The following is a 19,179-nucleotide window of genomic DNA, read 5'->3' on the forward strand; positions in this document are numbered from 1 at the left end:
GATTTTGTATTTTGTTGCTTTGTCATATTCTCATCCAGAAATTGTGTTGCTTGTTCAGTTAAGATCTTGGGTTTCATATTTATCTAAGAAAATTTCCAGTTCATTTTGTTTACCAGTTTTCAACAAGGACTTTACATTAAGAGTGCCAGCAAAGAATCTCTCCTTAAATTTAAGACCGGCAGAATTCTGAGGATGATCAGATTCATCAGTCTTATGGGCATTGAACTCCTCAGACAACCCGGTGTGTTGCATGAAGAGATAGTGGATTTCTTCTTCAAGCTGCCACTTGGGGGTTGTGCTTTCTTCCAGCAGACTTTCCATTCTTCAGTTCAGATTGTACATGTATGAGCTAGGGAATGAAATCCCAAAGAAAGATTGGGCTGCTACCCCAACTTACATACTTTCTTTTTCTGTCCACTAAGTTCTTCCATCGTTGACCACTTAAGTGTGGCTTACTTAAGTTTTGACACATTTGATACACTTTAAATATTCTCTGTCCTGCTTTGCTATTAATGTGTCAAATTTAAAACCTTAAAGAGCAGAAATTTTTACCTGGTGGCCAATTAGTATTGCATGCAGTGCTGCGCATGATACTTTCGTGCAGCTAATGGTCATTTGTGCAGCTAATGCATAATGATAAGTGTGCGTTTATTTTTATTTTATGTTTGAAAATAGTCAATGCAAAGCTGAAGATGACAGGTTATCACTCACCTGACAGCGTAACAGAGTTTTCATTCTTCTTATTTTAACGCATTTTTCAATTGAAGAACATAAACACTGTCTTAACCTCTTAGACTTGAGTTCGTACTGAAAATAATTTTATGTGAAGTAACACTAATACTTTGCAAATAATAGTCATTTTACTACAGTTGAATTTGTACTCTGTGTTCTTAGGTCAACCTACAGATGGACCAATGGGTATCAGTGTTGCTCTTACACCAGCAACGACAACAGTTACGACTGTCAGCAAATCAATGATTACGAATGCTTCTTTCCGTACGAAGAAGCTTCCTGGTAAGCATAACTTTCATAAACTTAATAAAGCTTATTTAGTGTAAATTTTTTTATAGTGGTCTTTCTTTGTAGGATAGGAGCAAGGTAGTGTGAGGCAGATGGGATGCCTTATAATAACTGTGTTAATTCCAATCATAGACACTGTGCTCACCAAAATAAAACTAAAAAAATGACACATTTTAAAACCACCTGTTTGTGTTGTTTCCAGTGAGGATATCACATGTCCTTTGCATAAATATTTTGTGGAGTCTTTTATTTAGGCAAAATTGTGACTAAAAACAGTGTATGTAAGTGTTTTGTGCTTTGTGTCCTTTCACTCAAAATGTGTGGACATGCAGGGGCACCAGTTTTGCGTGTGCGTGTGTGTGTGTGTGGGTGTGGGTGGGGTCTCATTTATACTTAGCAGTTGCCTATATGAAGCATAAAAAGTGATCACACTGTTCCAGCAGCAGTTCCTTAAACAAAACATGATTTTAAATATCCATAATGGTTTTACTTATCCATTAAACCACGGTCTAGAACATGTTTGTGTGCCTAATATTTTGGCTGACAGTTCTGAAGACATCCTCAGTGGCCAGAAAGACTTTGTTGGTTAGTGTCTGGTATGAAACAAGCTCAGGAAGCCAAACTGTTTGTATGTATCTGTGCAACAGGACATGTCATCTGACCACCATCAGAGATCGCAGTGTCACACCTAGCATTAAGACCCACAACTTGTCTAATTGCAATGAATTCCTCTTTTTTATTGTTAGGTTTTATTTTATTAATTTATTTAATGTACAGAGAGGTTATACAAATTCTTGGTTGTCGTTGGTAATATTGTATCTAAAGCAGTTAGAAGTATAAGCACTTAAGTTTTGCTCTAGGAACAGGAAAGGATTACTCACATGCACAGTTGCCTGTTATTGGAACTTCTAGAATTACCTGTGTTCGGAACTAGTATTTTTGTTTCATTTAGTTAAAAGGGTGTCAGTGCCTCAGAAACTTACTGTGGAGCTTGTGCTGATATGAAACTTCCAGACAGATCAAAACTGTGTGCCAAACTGAGACTCTAACTCGTGAACTTTACGTTTTGTGGGCCAATGCCCTACTGATTGAGCTACCCAACCATAACTCAGGACCCATCCTTACAGCTTTCATTCTGCTGGTATCTCCTCTCCCTCCTTCCAAACTTCACAGAAGTTCTTTTGCAAAACTTGCTGTTCTACTAACAACATTTGTTGCCCATAGACTAGTGGCAAAGTTATTTGTCCATAGACGACTACTAACAGCATCATATGTCCATAGAGCAGCATCGTATGTCCATAGACTACTAGCAGCATTGTTTGTCCATAGCCTTTCAGAATGGACAGTGAACATACATTTATGTGAAAGTGGCAACATCCTCTCATTTTGTAAACTAGGGTTATTGACATTATCTTAGCTGAATATGAAAACATTTTTATGTGCTGGTGAGATGGATTAAATTCTCACTCATCTCCTGAAGTCAGTGTGCTACTAATTTGAGGCACTTGAGATAGTGTAGTTCTTTCAGTCATCAGAGATGCATCCATAATTAACTGATTGCTTTCTACCAGAATGTTGAAACTACTGAACAGTTATCACGACTTCTGTCTTCAGAGTACTTAAGGAGAATAAACCAAACACTTAAAGAAAGGAAGGAAAATGAGAATTAAGTATCCCATAAAGAATGAAGTCATTAAAGATAAGGCATAAATTTGGATAGGATGAGGATGTAGAAGTAAGTTGAATGTGTGCCTTACCAAATCAATCAACCTAGCTTTGCTTCAGCCAATTTGGGGATAAAAATAAAAATATGGGTGACCAAACAGAGATTTAAACTCTGCTCCTGTCAACTGCAAGTTCAATGCCTCAACCACTGTACATTCTTTCTCAGTGGAGCTCTGCCCATTTTTGAATGGTTTTTGGATTAAATGGCCATGTGCCAGTGCCACAAGTCAAAATTGATAATACACTCTGTATGTTGACTTTCTATTTTAAAAACATCAGAAGCTTAATTTTGAAAACTATTTTACAAACCGCATTTTTTTTTTGCTGTTTTGTTTATTTCTTTTGTTGTCTAGCCAACATCATCTTTATGTTGTTGTTGTGCTCTTCAGTGAGAAGACTATTTGATACAGCTCTCCTTGTTGTTCTATCTGTGCAAGCCTCATCTCCGAATAGCTACTGCAACCTACATCCATTTGAACCTGCTAACCGTATTCATGTCCTGGATTGCCCTCTGCAGTTTTTACCTCCCACACTCCTCTCTGTTACTAAATTGGTGATTCCTTGATGTATTCGAATGTTTTGTACCAACCAATCACTTCTTTCAGGGAACATGTGCCACAATTTTTTTCGTTCCCAATTGTATCCAGTACCTCTTCACTGGTCATATGGTCTATCCTTCTAATCTTCAATATTCTTTTGACGCACCTTACTCTATTCTTGTCTGAACTGCTTATCACCTACATTTCACTTCCATACAGGGCCACACTCCAAATACATACCGTCCTAAAAGACTTCCTAATACTTAAATTTATATTCAATGCTAACAAACTTTTCTTCTTCAGAAACACTTTTCTTAAAGTTGCCAGTCTACATTTTGTATCCTCACTACTTTGGCCATCATCATTTGACTGCCAAAATAGCAAAAATTTTCTTCTATTTTTAGTGTCTCATTTCCTAGTGTAATTCCCTCAGCATTTCCTGATTTTTCTTTACATGCCCGAAAAAAAATCAACTCATTTTATGACCCCCATTTTTAATATTTACAGTTTCCATTTCAATTCGTTTATTTTAAGCTCTGTTAAAATGAATTGCTTCTTTTTTCTCAGCTATGATGATATAACTGTTAGAATGTAAATAACTTATTCACCAAGTAGCAGAAGCTTTGACTCACAGACCAAATACGCGTGTCCTCGTGGTGCCCCCCCCCCCCCCCCCCCCTCCTGTCTCACTCTCTCACACACTCTCTCTCTCTCTCTCTCTCTCTCTCTCTCTCTCTCGTACTAAATTGATGAATCCTTGATGTTTGCTCATGAGCCTGTCCCCTGCATACTACATAGTGTCAGATGGACAAGTGCTGTGATGGCAGTGTGGCAGGCAGGTGGGCTGTATAGGTTGTGTCAGATGAGGTGTACAGAGGTAGAAAGGAATGGGATGTAGGAAGTGAGGCTGGGAGTGAGTAGCTAGCATCTCAGGAGGAAGCAGCTGATGTGCTGCCTAGGAATGTGGGAGCAAGGGTAGCAGGTGTATGGGCCAGGCATGTCCTGCAGCGGTGCCAGAACCAGTGGGGAGCATTGTGACTCTGAGTGGTTAACGTTGTTTTTGGCCACACTTTGGTGGTGACCATTCATTCTGGCAGACAGCTGGTTAGATGCCATACTGGCACAAAATGTTGTGCAATGGTTGAAGCAGAGTTGGTGTATATCATGGCTGCTTTCACAGGTGGCTCTGCCTCTGACTATTGAGTTGGATAAGACTCTGACCGGACTGGATCATTAAATCGGGCAGATCTTGCACCTTGGTCTTCCCCAGGGATATGATCCCTATGCCAAGGTGCTGGGATTAGGAGTGGCATAAGGATGGGCTAAGATGATGTGGTAGTTAGGTGGGTGACGTAACATTACTTTAGGAGGGGTGGAAAGGATTTAGAGTAAGATATTCTCCATTTCAGGGCATGATGATTGCTATTCAATGTTCTGGCAAAGCATGTAGTTTAGTTGTCCCAGTCCACGGTGATAGAGGGTGATGAGGGAAGTTCTTATTTGTATCTAATTCTTGGGGATGGTGGGAAGACCAGGGGTGTGCGAAGATAATGGCCTGGGGTTAGTGCCTGTCCGTGAAAGCCCTCACGAGACCTTCAGTGTACTGGACAGGAGAGTTGTCGTCAATGCAGGTACACTGTCCATGAGTGGCTAGACTATATAGGAGAGATTTTTTTGCTGTGGAAGGGATGGCAGATGTCAAAATACAGGTACTGTTGGTTATTAGTGGGTTAATATGGACAGAGGTGTGGATGGACCATCAGAGGTGCAGGCCAAGGTCCAGGAAGGTGGCACCTTGATTTCGGGCTGATGAGGTGACATAGATGGGGGAGAAGGTGTTGAGGGTTTGGAGAAATGAGGAATGAGTTTCTTGGTTGTGAGTCCAGTTTATGGAGGTATCATCAATGAACCTGAAGCAAACAAGGGGTTTGGGTTTTTGGGAGGCTAGGAAGGCGTCCTCTAGATGGTACATAAAAAGGTTTGCATAGGAGGTTGCTGTGTAGAAGCCCGTGACTGTGCCACAGATTTGTTTATATACCTTCCCCTCAGTATTTTGGTGATACGGAATCTCTAGAGCTAATCCCTCCCTCCCCTTTTTCTATTCTTAATGTTCCACTGTCTCCATGAACTTTAATGGAAGCTGTAAGATTTGTGTACATATTCTTCTCTATACTAACATAAGTAGAGTCAGTGACTTTTGCTTAAGAACTGCCCATACAGATTTGCTCAAAAGCAGTCAAAAGCTTTCTCCAGCTTTGTGAACTCTAGACAAAGAGGTAATTCATATTTAGTGCTCTATTTTGTAATCTCTTTCTGTACTTTCAAATGGTCCATTCTGCTATACATACTTTTAAAGCCAGCTGCGTCTTTTGTCTGATGTCCAGTGTGTGTGTGTGTGTGTGTGTGTGTGTGTGTGTGTGTGTGTGTAGTTGATGTTAATTTAAGTAAATATCTATGGTGTGGAGAGGTGGCTAATAGATCTGTACTTTTTTTGTATCTATCGTGCCTCCTTTTTTATTGAGTGAAGCAATTATAGCATAGTTTTTAAGTCGTAGGCATTCTGTATTTAATTTTGCACTTTTCAGTTGTACTACATTTCATTTCTATTAAAACACCATTTACCCATGTTCCTCTGTTTCCTTCTTGTCTCAAAGTCCTTTTCACAACTCATTTGGAATCACTTTCACAATGCCATTATTTTCAATATTAACTATCTGTGTCTCAGGTTAATCTGATGAATTACTGAACTCTTTGTTCTTGTGTAATTTTCTCCTGTTTGTGTCAGTTATGGTGTCATCTGCCATCTTAACTGGCATCTGTCCAACACTAGCATCTGTATTATTTTCAGTTGTTTTTGCTATCAAATTTTCATTGTACTTTCTCATATTCCCTTCCACATGCTTCTGAATAGTTTTGATTAGTTCACACACATATATTCTCATGTGCCCTTACCATCATTCCTTTGAAACTGTAACCTCACCTCTAACACTTGTTTTCTTCCATTTGAGATATTTTGTTAGTCTTCTACCTTCTTTTTAATGGATGATTTCACCTCAAATCATACAGGTAATATCAACGTGTGGTAGTAAATTTCACTGGAAAAATATATGTATGTTAGACCCTTTATATCATAAATGTTAATAAATAAATTATTTTCATTTTATCTTCATTTTTGTAATTAGTACAGCATTTTCGAAAATGTATATTTTATAAATAACTCTTAAAACAGTAGAGAACCAAAAAAAACTTAATAAACCAAAAGTACTGGAGAGGTTTCACGCATTAAAGCTAAGTGTGTTAAAATTTAGTTGACACTTGCACACTTATGGGCTTCCTTTAACAGATCTCTGTCTTAAATACAAAATTTAAGTTAATTTTTCTACTTGTAAAAAAACTCTAATTTGGAAAGTTGCAGAACGCTACATTTCTGCCATATAACCAAATACGTTGCCAAACACAACTGATGTAAGTATAAACAGTATCTTCTATGCTCCAACTATCTGTATTATGGAAATTTTTATTGCTAAAAATGTAAAAAATTGCATTTTTGAGTTTTTACGAATTATTTACTTGACAACCCTCATCCGAAAACTTTAGAAAATTTTACACAAAATATTGTTTGGTTAATATGTTAGTAGCAGAAGTAAAATGAGCCACAAACTTTTTTCAACAGTGCAGTGTTGATTGTTACATTGTAGGCAAAATTAAATCATGGAAAGTCGTGAAGAGATGAAATCATGATGGAAGACAATAATAATTTGTGAATAATATCATAAAAAGAAAAATGGCCATAAATATTCTGTATCTCGTTTTTGCTATAAAATGCTTTCGAACAAAATTATGAATTCTTATCACAACCACTTAGGATGATGTAAAGTAATTATTTTGATTCAGAAATCCCAATTTTGCACAAAATTTACTTAAAATCAGCAATCAACTTAAATATTAAGTGTCCATGATTTTTTGATCTTGCGAGTAGAGCTAGGTCCACCTAAAAAATTTCTCATATTTTGTGCAGACAAATATTGTCCATTCTGATTGTGTGTTCCCTAAATACAATGACCAACTAACATATCGTGAAATTTTTAGAACATTTAAAAATTTTAGAACATTTAGGATGGGGGTTTTGGAGAAAATAATTTCTAAATAACAAAAATTTCAGATTCTTTCATCTTTATGTACAAATATTTTGACACTTAAAGAATTTCATGCATTAATGACATAGCTGACAGTTAGCAGTCTTTCCACTTTATCATTTCTCAAACAGTTAACATCCTGTGACTATTCGTATTTTCAAAACATAATTTTGAAATTCACAAAAAGTTACAAATTTGTATATTTTTCCAAAAAAATAGAAAAAAAGCTCAGAAGTGTGTATGTATTAATCATGTCTCATAGTAATGGTAACACAAGGTATTTATTGAAAATAAATTCAAATCTCTCTCACTTTTGGTTTCTTTATTATAATTTTTCAATTTTTCTTTTCATTATGACATTCACAAATACTTTCATGTAGAGCGGTCTGTAGCCTTTTAACAAATCATCAGAAAATCAAAATATTGTAATTTTGGAGATGTATAATGTGGAACTTCAACATGTATTTTTTTTCAGCAAACTTTGGAGTAGTGATATGACACATTCACTCTTGACCTGTAGGATTTGAGATGAAATCGCCCTACTTGAACGTATTTATCTACTTACATAAATAAATAATGGTCTCTTTCACCTATGTTCGATCTTCATTCTCTAAGATACTGTCTGTGATATTTAACTAAGCCTGTTATATCTCATTATTCTTAAATAAATTCTGATGGTTCACTTTGCTGATTTCATCCCTGAATGGATTTCTTGCTCACTCTGTATCTATTGCTTCTTCTTGATTTTGCTGCCCTATGATCACTTAAAACTTTAAAATGGTTTTGGGCCATGACATTCTGTTTAATTTCTTTCCCAATGTAATTGGGAAGATAAGAAGAAAAAAAAAATCTACTCACCAAGTGGGATGAGAAGAAAATCCTGTCTGATAAGTCTCCCCAACCCGGGGTTCTGGGTGATTGTCCCGAACTGTACCCCTTTTTCTAAACCTCTCCAATCCTTTTCCTTCACCTTCTTCCTTCCCCTTCAACTCTTCTGCTGGAAGGAGGAGCCACTGGCTACGAAAGCTTGCATAAATTAAACCTCTGTGTGTGTGTGTGTGTGTGTGTGTGTGTGTGTGTGAGTGTGTGTGTGAGAGACAGAGAGAGAGAGAGAGAGAGAGAGAGAGAGAGAGAGAGAGAGAGAGAGTAGAGGGGAGAGTGTGTTTTCTCATGCCACCACTTGGTGAGTTGATTTTTTTAAAATATTTTTATTCTCCCCCCCCCCCCCCCCCCCCTCCTCCCCTGCTCTCCAATTACATTACCAGGTATAGAAGCATGAAACCATTTCACTATAGGTGGTGCTAGCCGTCAGTGTAGGGCCTGTGAGAACATGTCTGCAGCACCATGTGCTTCCTGTAACAGCTGATGATTAATGTCAACACACAGTAACCCAAGGTGCATACATCAGTATCTGTTTCAAACCCGTAAACATGTCGAATTTTGTGCCTATGAACTAGGATTTGCGAACTTTTCTATTATCACTTAAAGAAAACTGCTGCAGAATCACATTGAATGCTTCTCAAAGCTTTCAGCAAACATTCTCTTGGAAAAACAGTGTTTCGAGTGGTTCAAAAAATTCAAAAATTATGATTTTAATGTGAGAAACGACGAGTGCAGGAAACCACTGACAGAGTTCAAAGACAACGAATTACAGGCCTTATTGGATGAAGATGATACTCAAACTCAAAAAGAACTTGCAAAACAATTGAATGTGATGCAGAAAGTCATTTCTCTTCAGTTGAAAGCTATGGGAAAGGTGCAGAAAGTGGAAAATTTGATTCAGCCCGAACTGAATGAAAGACAGCAAGCAATTCAAATGACCACTTGTGAAATACTGCTCACCAGATACCAAAGAAAGTCGTTTTTCCAGCGAATAGTGACAGGTGATAAAAAATGGATATATTTTGAGAATCCTAAGTATCGTAAATCATGGGTGAATCCAGGCAAACCATCGACATCCACTGAAAGACCAAATCACTTTGGAAAGAAGACCATGTTCTGTGATTGGTGGGATCAGAAGGGTGTCATCTATTGTGAGCTGCTAAAATCAGGTGAAACTTTTAACACTGAGTGCTGCCAACAGCAAATGATCGATTTAAATCAAGCATTACGTGAAAAAGACCGGAATATGGAAAAACGCAACACAGTCATATTGCTCCATGATAACGCCCCATCTCACTCTGCAAAATGGGTCAGGTAAATGATTGTGGCATTCAGTTGGGAAATTCTAGGGCATGCTGCTTATTCTTCAGACATGGCTCTGTCCAATTATCATCTATTTGCAACACTGGGACACCCTCTCGCTGAACAACGGTTCAATTTGTATGAAAATGGCTCACTGACTGGTTTGCTTCAAAAGAAGAACTGTGTGAGAGAGAGAGAGAGAGAGAGAGAGAGAGAGAGAGAGAGAGAGAGAGAGAGAGATTCAAACCTGCCAGAGAGGTGGGAGAAATGTATCAACAACAGTGGAGGTTATTTTGAATAAAATATTGTTAATTAGTTTCAAACAACAGACATGATTATTGCAACCAGATTCCGGTATCATGCTTCTGCTCCTGGTATACTGTTTAATTTCTTTGTTTTTTTTATGTAGTCAATTTACTTTCTGTTTTAGCTTTGTTAATAATAGTGTGTTTGTTTGTTTGGAAGAATGTATTAAGGTCTAATTCTACGTACCTTATATTTCTGCTTTTCTGCCCTAGTTTGACAGAAGAAAGGCATTCTTAGTTATTGTCATATTTTTAAAGTTTTTTTAAAATTTTGTAGTGGAATTTTCTTGTAATTTAACAGTCTTTGTAAGTCTTCGTAGATGCCTTCAGCCTCTGATCAGAATGTGAGAACATTTGTGCAAAAGCATGGATGCTTCCACCGAATATATTGTGTTTATTTTTAAATAAATTCTTGCTGTTCTTTTTCATATGGCAGGATGCCTCCTTTGAAAGAGGATGACCAATTTCTTTCCCCATTCTTGAAATGATGTAAGCTTTTGCTACATCTCTAATGACCTTGATGTCAATGGGATGATAAACACTAGTCTCCCTTCCTCCTGACATCTAGTTTTTCCCTATATAAAAAACTAGTAGAGGCAGTTGTGTTTCTACACTTGATGTTATTTACTTTCCCAAACTTTGCATGGCAAAGTGTGAATGCAGAAATGTGTGTGTGGCTTAGGTTCTGGAGGCACTGCCTGAATGACTTTACTTCAGATTCATTCACCTGGGCTGGAATATGGATGTCAAGGGAACCGCATGTGACAGTAGAGCCTCCAATGACCCTATCTGCGGGACACCACCCTTGCAGGTCCTAAACATGTAAACAGCATTGAACTCAAGCAAAACTATGTTAACAAATTCTTAACCAAGTGTTGTTGGCTTCTAAATCATCAAACCTGGGGTCAGTGTAGACAGTTGACATGGTGGTCATCAATCAGCAGATAGGTCAAATAACCATTGTCAGTTACCAGTCAGTCTGTGATACCTATAATGGATTTAAGGTTACAAGGCTCCCAGACATTGACTTAGCATTTGCCAACAGTGTGGGTTACACATAAATTGCCCATCAAAAGGGGATGCCTTATGGGTATGAATAACTGCACATATAAATGTCTGGAGTGGGCATTGAGAACTACACAGACCTCTCTGCTTAACCCTCAGTTACATGCAAATAATAGCTGTTGTCCTATTTCCTGGGAGAGCCACTTTATGCAATTACTGTGATGTTTATATTTGACAGTTTAAAAATCTATGTAGGAATGTAGATTGAACAAATATACCTCCTTTTTATGTGATGTGGGTTAGTTTCACCACTGGAGGAAACATCACAGACCAACTCAGTAATTCATAGTGATGCAGAATTTTCCACAGTCTTCGCCCAGTACTAACCAGGTTAGGTAACTGATAGTTGTGTGACTTATGTAGTCAGACTGCAGTGGTACTTGGCATATTGCGATAAAAAGCAATGTTTTTGTGCGAAAACTGTCACGCTTCTCATCTCAGCTGATTTCTTCAGTTTCACCATTGTAGAAACTGACTGTGTTATGAGATGAGTCATTGAATAAAACTATTTCCATTTTCTGATGAATTTTTATCATACCTGATGTCTTAGGATAACATAATGTTCAGAAAGTTTGTTACAATAGATCTTGTGAATTGTATTGGGCATAATGTTTAAAACTCTACCAGTTTGTGGCTCTTTGAGAAAATTTAGAGTGAATGTGTGTGTGTGTGTGTGTTTTCAAGTATGTGTAGATTCTGTGTTCAGTCTGTGTGGCAAGTGATGTCCCACTAGCAACTAAAGAAAATCACAAGGCTGTTCAACAACTATTGTTTTGATATGTTGCCATGAGAATTCTGCTAAACAGTTCACACCAAGCACGAGTAGCTCATCTGTAATTGTATATGTATATGTAGAAGCATTGTAATGTCTGTAAATACTTGTGCAACTTTCTTACTGTAACCGAATGATGTGGGGCAGTGGTTAGCACACTGGACTTGCATTCGGGAGGGTGACAGTTAAAACCCGCGTCCGGCCTTCCTGATTTAGGTTTTCTGTGATTTCCCTAAATCGCTTCAGGCATATTCCAGGATGGTTAATTTGATAGGGCACAGCCAACTAGCTTCCCCATCCTTTCCTAACTGGATGGGGCCGATGACCATACTGTTTGGTCCCGTCCCGCCAAACCGACCATCTATCTGTCTTACTGTGATCTTCTTATGATGTCTTCCTAATGTAAAATTCAGTTTTATTTGACAGTGAATTGGACACAAGCACTTTCACTCTGTTGTAGGATGGCAAGGAATATGTATGGTGCATGTACACAGTTCTTTCAGCAGTGGATAACAGTTGTCTTAAAATGTGTTGCGATTAAGTGAAAGATTGAAGTGGATAGTACTGTTTTGACATGAAATGAGTAAGCGATTGCAGGTCCTCTGTCATCCAGCTAATTGTCAGCCCTTGCGTTTTCACCACTAGCTTTGTATAATGAAGACATAAAAACTATAGTTTGCCTCGGTAACGTAGCAGTAGCGTTACCGCCTACCCCGTAATGGGGCCCGGATTTGATTCCCGGCAGGGGACTGGGTGTTGTGTGTCCTTCATCATTTTCACCATCAATGATATGCAAATCGCCGAAGCGTCATCAACTAAAAAGATTTGCAATAGGGCGACCGAACCCCGAAGGGGATATCCCAGCCAATAAATGCCATATAATCAATTATTTTCACATCTTTTATAAATCATTGTATTCTCAAGAATAGCACCACAGGTTCCTAATACTTTTATTCTAACTTGAATGATAATTCTGTCCACATATGGACTCCTTTTTACAGTTCTCAAAATTAATATAAGGTGACACATAATTAACCACTAATTACTAAAATATATATGCATATTGATAGGCATGGCTGCCTTGATAGATTCAGTTTGGACACACAACACGGTCTGTGTCTCCTGTGGGAATACAAGACTTGCTGCAAACAAGTAGTTGGATGGATGCTATTAGCAGGTAACAATTTGAGAATTTGGGTCTGACAGGAAGCGTGTCCAGATGGCCAAGGCAACTGCCCGTGTTAAACGGGCAATCCGGATTTGAGTCTCTGTCCAGCACAAATTTCCAGTTTTCACCATAGAAATATTTTGATGCCCAACTATGGATTGCTCTCTTTCAAATTTTAACAATGAATGCCCTAGACATTCTTTATACATTGATGTACTTGATAATCCCTAATGTTGAAGTCCATATATCTTTGGTTTTTCATTTAAAATCACATTCCACAGAATAGTTATTGTTAGCAGTGTGAAGCATTTAGTGCCCACAGTTACTTTACAGGATAGTAGATATAATTCATTTTTGACAGGTCGAGAGCACAGACCAACAGAAAAGGAACAGCACAAATAGCAGAATGATAAGAAATGATTCTAGTAGGTAGTAGGTTTATCTCGTGGTAGCAATTGGCCTGATGGTACAGGTAGGAGAGGAAGAGATGAAATACATGATTTACTTTTTAGCAAGGAAAATTTCTATTATCTTTGTTTTTGAGAGAAAAATCAATGACAAAGGCATTATCTGCCTTCTTCAGTGACACACACATAAAGTTACTGATTAAAAAAAACATCAAACAAGTCGCTGTGCTTTGTGGTCACATTATTTAGTTAAATCATCAGGTAGCTTTAGGAATATTGCATGAGTCTGGTGGTGGAAATGTTCTTCAGAGGTGGAAATATATTCCAAATACATGCCCTCCAAGTCAGTCGGCCTTCAAAAATCTGGTCAGCCTAGAGGTTGCTTTGTGAATCTGATGGTTTGTGTAGTTACTGGAAAGTTGCAGGCTGATTAGCAAGTGTTGCATGATCCTAGGTGTACTTATTAGCAAATCCACAAAGATTAACTTCAAAAACTTACACAATTCAGTAAAAGATAACTAATTCACTCAGTTTCCCTTAACTTGTTCCTTATGTACTTGATTTTCTGATTGAAGTTTTAGTACAAAAATTTGAGGTACACCATGTTGAATAGGCTGAGTAGAAGGGAGAGGGGGGGGGGGGGTTACATTAACTCCTGGCAACATTTAACTCGTAGGATTTTTCTTTGATAGAATCCAAAGGAAGCGGGTTCGATCTTTGGGTCATTCTAAACTGATTGTCTGTCACTTGTCATTTCTTTCACCTCTGTCAATGTTTGTTGTTGTGAAAAACAGCAAGTTGCACGGTAGTTTGCAATCCATGTGAAACTAGAGGTTCCCCTATAACTGGCTGGGTAAGTCTGTTCGAAAGTCAGATGAAGGCAATGGCATACTACCTCCAACAGGACCATGCCTAGTGAAGCATCGTCTTCAGATTGATGACTGCTTTACTTACTTACTTACTTTTAAATTACCATATTGCAGTCTCATCCTGTCACTTGGAGAACAAGTGACAAAATGACCTGTTATAAGAATGCTTTATGTGGCCGCTCATCAATATATCCATATGAGTCTTTTTATATTTTTGATATTCTATGTCCATTTATGAAATGAAGTCTGCCTGTCAAGCATAGATTGAACTCTAACATTTTGCCACAGATTGTTTTGTGCCAAGATTTAGGACATCAACCAAGTATATTTTCATGCTTTTCTTTCCTGCTAGAAACAGTTTTTTCAGCAACATATTTTAAAGGCAGTAATAACTGCAATTCATACATATAGACCACTGCTAATGACTGATATTAATCATGCAAGGTAAACAAAACGGTGTATATTTCTAATAAAATTTTAGTATGATCTGTCAATCCACAATAGTCTTCTTACGTTAGAACACACGGAGAACAAAAACGGCACAGTTGCAGATATAGCACAAACCTTTGGTGCCCCTGTGCTCTGTCAAGAACCGTAATTTCAGAGGACATCGAAGTTGCGGCCACAGGTGCAGCTGCGGCTGCAGAAACGTGGCGGGTGGGTAGGGAGGGAGGGGCAGCACCAGAGAAGCGGCAGAGTGCGGGGGCAGTGCTGTGCCACCTGGTGAGTGACTTGGAGCCTCAGCAAGCTGCTACTGCTAAGCATTGACAGGTATGTCAGGTAGATGCCTACCTGTCTGCTCTTACTTTTTGATTCACCTTACCCAACATAAGCATGATGGAATAACCAACTGACTAGCATGGTCTTACAAAATATGCCCAGTTTAGCATGGTCATATGAAATGTGCCCAGTTTATAATGATTCCTATTATTGTTGCCACATCCCAGATAGGGACATTCTTTTGATCTTCCAAAACAAGTTTGTTGTTCAGTGGAAGAAACTTGTTTGTTTTGTAACAATATTATGAGAAGGAAAGTTGCTACTCATCATATAGTGGAGATGCTGAGTTGCAGATAGGCACAGCAAAAAGATTTTCACACTTAAAACTTTTGGCCAATGGCCTTTGTCAACAGTACACACACACACACACACACACACACACACACACACACACACACACACACACACAGTCTTAGGCAACGGAAACCACACTGTGAGCAGCAGCACCAGTGTGTGATGGGAGAAATTCTATTTCTCTCTGTGTCTCTCATTTTCCACAACTTAACCCCTGCCCCTTCCCACCTCTCCCATGCCTGCTGCCCGACCTGCAGCACTTCACTCTCTACCATCCCCACCATACTATCCCTCCCCGCCCCCACCTCCTCCTTTCCCCCACCCAGTCACCACTCCCATCATGCACTGGTGCTGCTGCTCGCAGTGTCGTTTCAGTTGCCTGAGACTGCAGTCATGTGTGTGAGTTGCAGTTGCGTTTGTGTGTGTGTGTGTGTGTGTGTGTGTGTGTGTGTGTGTGTGTGTGTGTGCGTGTGTGCGTGTTGTTGACAAAGGCCATTGGCAGAAAGTTTAAAGTGTGAAAATCTTTTTGTTGTGCCTGTGCAGCTCAGCATCTCTGCTATATGGTGAGTAGCAATTTTCCTTTTCGTAATATTATTACATTCCATCGTGGATTTTCCATTGTTTGATACATGTTTGTTTTGTATAAGAAACAGAAATAAATAAGATTAGAAAAATTAGTAAATATTTGTATAAGAAGTCTCTGCACATACAGTGAAACAGTTGTTAAGATGATAATCAAATCATAAATTTCCTCTTGCTATGCAGCAGCATATACATGTTTTAAAAAAGGAAAGGTAGCTTTGGAGTTTTGGAATTGAAGTCCCTTCAATTGATATGATATGAAAAGGTAGCTAAATAATGACCACTCAAGGCTAAAGTGCATATTTAACCTAGGACTGTGAATCAAGGGGGGGGGGGGGGGGCACTGTAGGAACAGGTAGAGAAATGAACAACAAAATACCAGTAACACAGTATTTGAAAAACTGACAAATTACATGGCATGAAGAATAGTCAAAAAGCCAAATCTAAGTGAAACTCACATTTTTAAATAGAGGCATGAATGAGGCAGTTATTGATGAAGAGAAAAGAAACAAGTAGCAAAAGCAATCAAAGAAAGGAATAACCAGAAAAAATGCATAATATAACAGCAGAGAGAGAGAGAGAGAGAGAGAGAGAGAGAGAGAGAGAGAGAGAGAGAGAGAGGGAGAGACACTAAGTAAGTATGATTGAAAGGTATGAGAAATGCATGAGAAATGCAGAAATAAAGGCTAAGAAATTGAAAAGGAGACATGTAACTTGACAGATATGATTAGTGTTATTAGAGGCCATGTAGATGCTGTACGGGAAATACATCCTGTTGGGCAAGTTCTTACCTGTGAATTTATTAGATAATAGCTCTGGGACAAAAATCCAGGTTCACTGTATGACAGAGCAGGAGCCAGGCCAATAATGTTTTGTTCCAGAGCATTCTTTCTAATGGAGTATTGCATTACCAGTATAGTTTCCAAGTTTGTTTCCATTCATACCCAGCAGCTACCGAGTACTTAATTTGTTGATATAGAAAGCAGAAAATCTGTAGTGAATATGGTGGTTTGTAATGTGGATAGTGTTATCCCATGTGACATGCAACCACTACTCAGTTTGCTACAGTAGCATGACATTCTCAAAGTTGTCAGTGAGAATGAAACAATTAATAATGTGTAATATCCTAGTGCAGAGCATGTGTTACAATGCATTAACAATGACATTGATGCCTACTGCATAATATTAGCAATAAGGGTTCTACATTCCAGCACACTTACCTAATAGCATCACAAATTGGAACTTATTCTACACCATGCTTGTTTTGATTTGTGACACCTATGTATCTTTGATTTTTCATCATTTCTCTTCCTGTTGTCTACCTCATTTAAATCTTATCCTACCTCCCTCTCTTCCATGTTTGCTTGTTTCTTGCCTTATATTCACAGTTGTCTTGGTCCTCTGCAATTTTTCAAATGTTAGAGACTCTGTCTTCATTGTATTTTTAATTCTTGTAGCTTTTTCTCTTTTACCCCTAACTGCTTTCATTATTCACTATCACCCTCTATCTTGATTGTCATAATTTGTCTATACATTGGTGTATGGTATCTTCTTTTATCTCTGTCCTTCATTAGTTTCTTCACATGTCAGACTGACTTCTCTGGTTGCATTTGTTGCTAATGTCCTGTTGGTGATTTTCTTTATGTAATCATTGAGTAATTGCTTTTCCTCTCATGTTTCCATTGAAGCGGTCCTTTTTTCCCCCTCTCGTGCATGAAAGCTGCTTCATGACAAGTGGACTTCCTTCAGTTTGTATTTGGAGATAATTTACTTTGTAGATATTTTTATAAGATTAATTGTATAGTAAGCCGACAATCTTGTGCTTGCATTACTTAGATATACCAAATGGTACATGGCCATTGAGAAATTGCTGAGGGATGTAGGTTTAACTGAAAATGATTCAAGTGAGCTACTTAACAGTACAGTAATACTTGCACATTTTGTATTATTTTCACTTTCCTATGCCTTTCCTATTGAGTAATATATTTTTCTCAGATTTTATACCAATGTGTGTTATTTTTTGTCTTGACTGTTCTATCAAATTTTGCATTCTTATGGTGAATCGGAAAGTTTGACTTACTTGTGGTACCCATGGTTTTCGTATTTAAGAAATAATGTCATATACACTCAAAGACTAACACTTCATACATTTACTGTGACATGTATACTTTCTTCCTTGGATGCACAACACACTCCATACATTTCTTTTTTACTATCTACACTATGTGATCAAAAGTATCCGGACACCTGGCTGAAAATGACTTAAAAGTTCGTGGTGCCCTCCATTGGTAATGCTGGATTTCAGTATGGTGTTGGCCCACCCTTAGCCTTGATGACAGCTTCTACTCTCACAGGCATATGTTCAATCAGGTGCTGGAAGGTTTCTTGTGGAATGGCAGCCCGATTCTTCATGGAGTGTTGCACTGTGGAAAGGTACAATGTCGGTCAGTGAGGCCTGGCATGAAGTTGGCATTCCAAAACATCCCAAACATGTTCTATAGATTTCAGATCAGGACTCTGTGCAGGCCAGTCCATTACAGGGCTGTTATTGGCGTGTAACCACTCCGCCACAGGCTGTGCATTATGAACAGGTTCTTGACCGTGTTGAAAGATGCAATTGCCATCCACGAATTGCTCTTCAACCAGTGGGAAGTAAGAAGGTGGTTAAAACATCAATGTAGGCCTGTGCTGTGATAGTGCCATGCAAAACAACAAGGGTTGCAAGCCCCCTCCATGAGAAACATGACCACACCTAACACCACCACCTCCAAATTTTACTGTTGGCACTACACGCTCTGGTAGATGACATTCACCGGGCATTCGCCATACCTGCACCCTGCCATCAGATTGCCACATTGTGTACTGCGATTCGTCACTCCACTAATGTTATTTCACTGTTCAATCGTCCAATGTTTACACTCCTTACACCAAGTGAGGCATAGTTTGGCCATTTACTGGTGTGATGTGTGGCTTATGAACAGCCACTCGATCATGAAATCAAAGTTTTCTCACCTCCTGCCTAACTGTCATAGCACTTGCTGTGGATCTTGATGCAATTTGGACTTCCTGTGTGATGGTCTGGATAGATGTCTGCCTATTACACACTATGATCCTCGTCAACTATCGGCGATCTCTGTCAGTCAACAGACGAGGTCAGCCTGTACGCTTTTGTGCTGTACGTGTCCCTTCATGCTTCAATTTCACTATCACATCAGAAATAGTGAACCCAGGGATGTTTTAGGAGTGTGGAAATCTTGCATACAGACATGTGACACAAGTGACACACAATCACCTGACCACATTTGAAGTTTGCGAGTTCCGCAGAGTGCCCCA

General features: G+C 38.6%; 1 protein-coding gene across 6 annotated transcripts in view; it reads left to right on the top strand.

Annotated features, from left to right (window-relative positions):
* Window positions 1-19,179, top strand: part of LOC124789124 (hyccin) — a 167,383-nt gene that overhangs the window by 79,516 nt on the left and 68,688 nt on the right. For all 6 annotated transcript variants that reach the window (XM_047256452.1, XM_047256417.1, XM_047256430.1 and 3 more), the window contains one exon: window positions 895-1,014. In XM_047256452.1, the coding sequence (XP_047112408.1) occupies window positions 895-1,014 (120 nt within the window). The remainder of the gene's footprint in view (window positions 1-894; window positions 1,015-19,179) is intronic.

The sequence above is a fragment of the Schistocerca piceifrons genome, chromosome 1 (assembly GCF_021461385.2).
Source record: "Schistocerca piceifrons isolate TAMUIC-IGC-003096 chromosome 1, iqSchPice1.1, whole genome shotgun sequence".
Taxonomy (NCBI): domain Eukaryota; kingdom Metazoa; phylum Arthropoda; class Insecta; order Orthoptera; family Acrididae; genus Schistocerca; species Schistocerca piceifrons.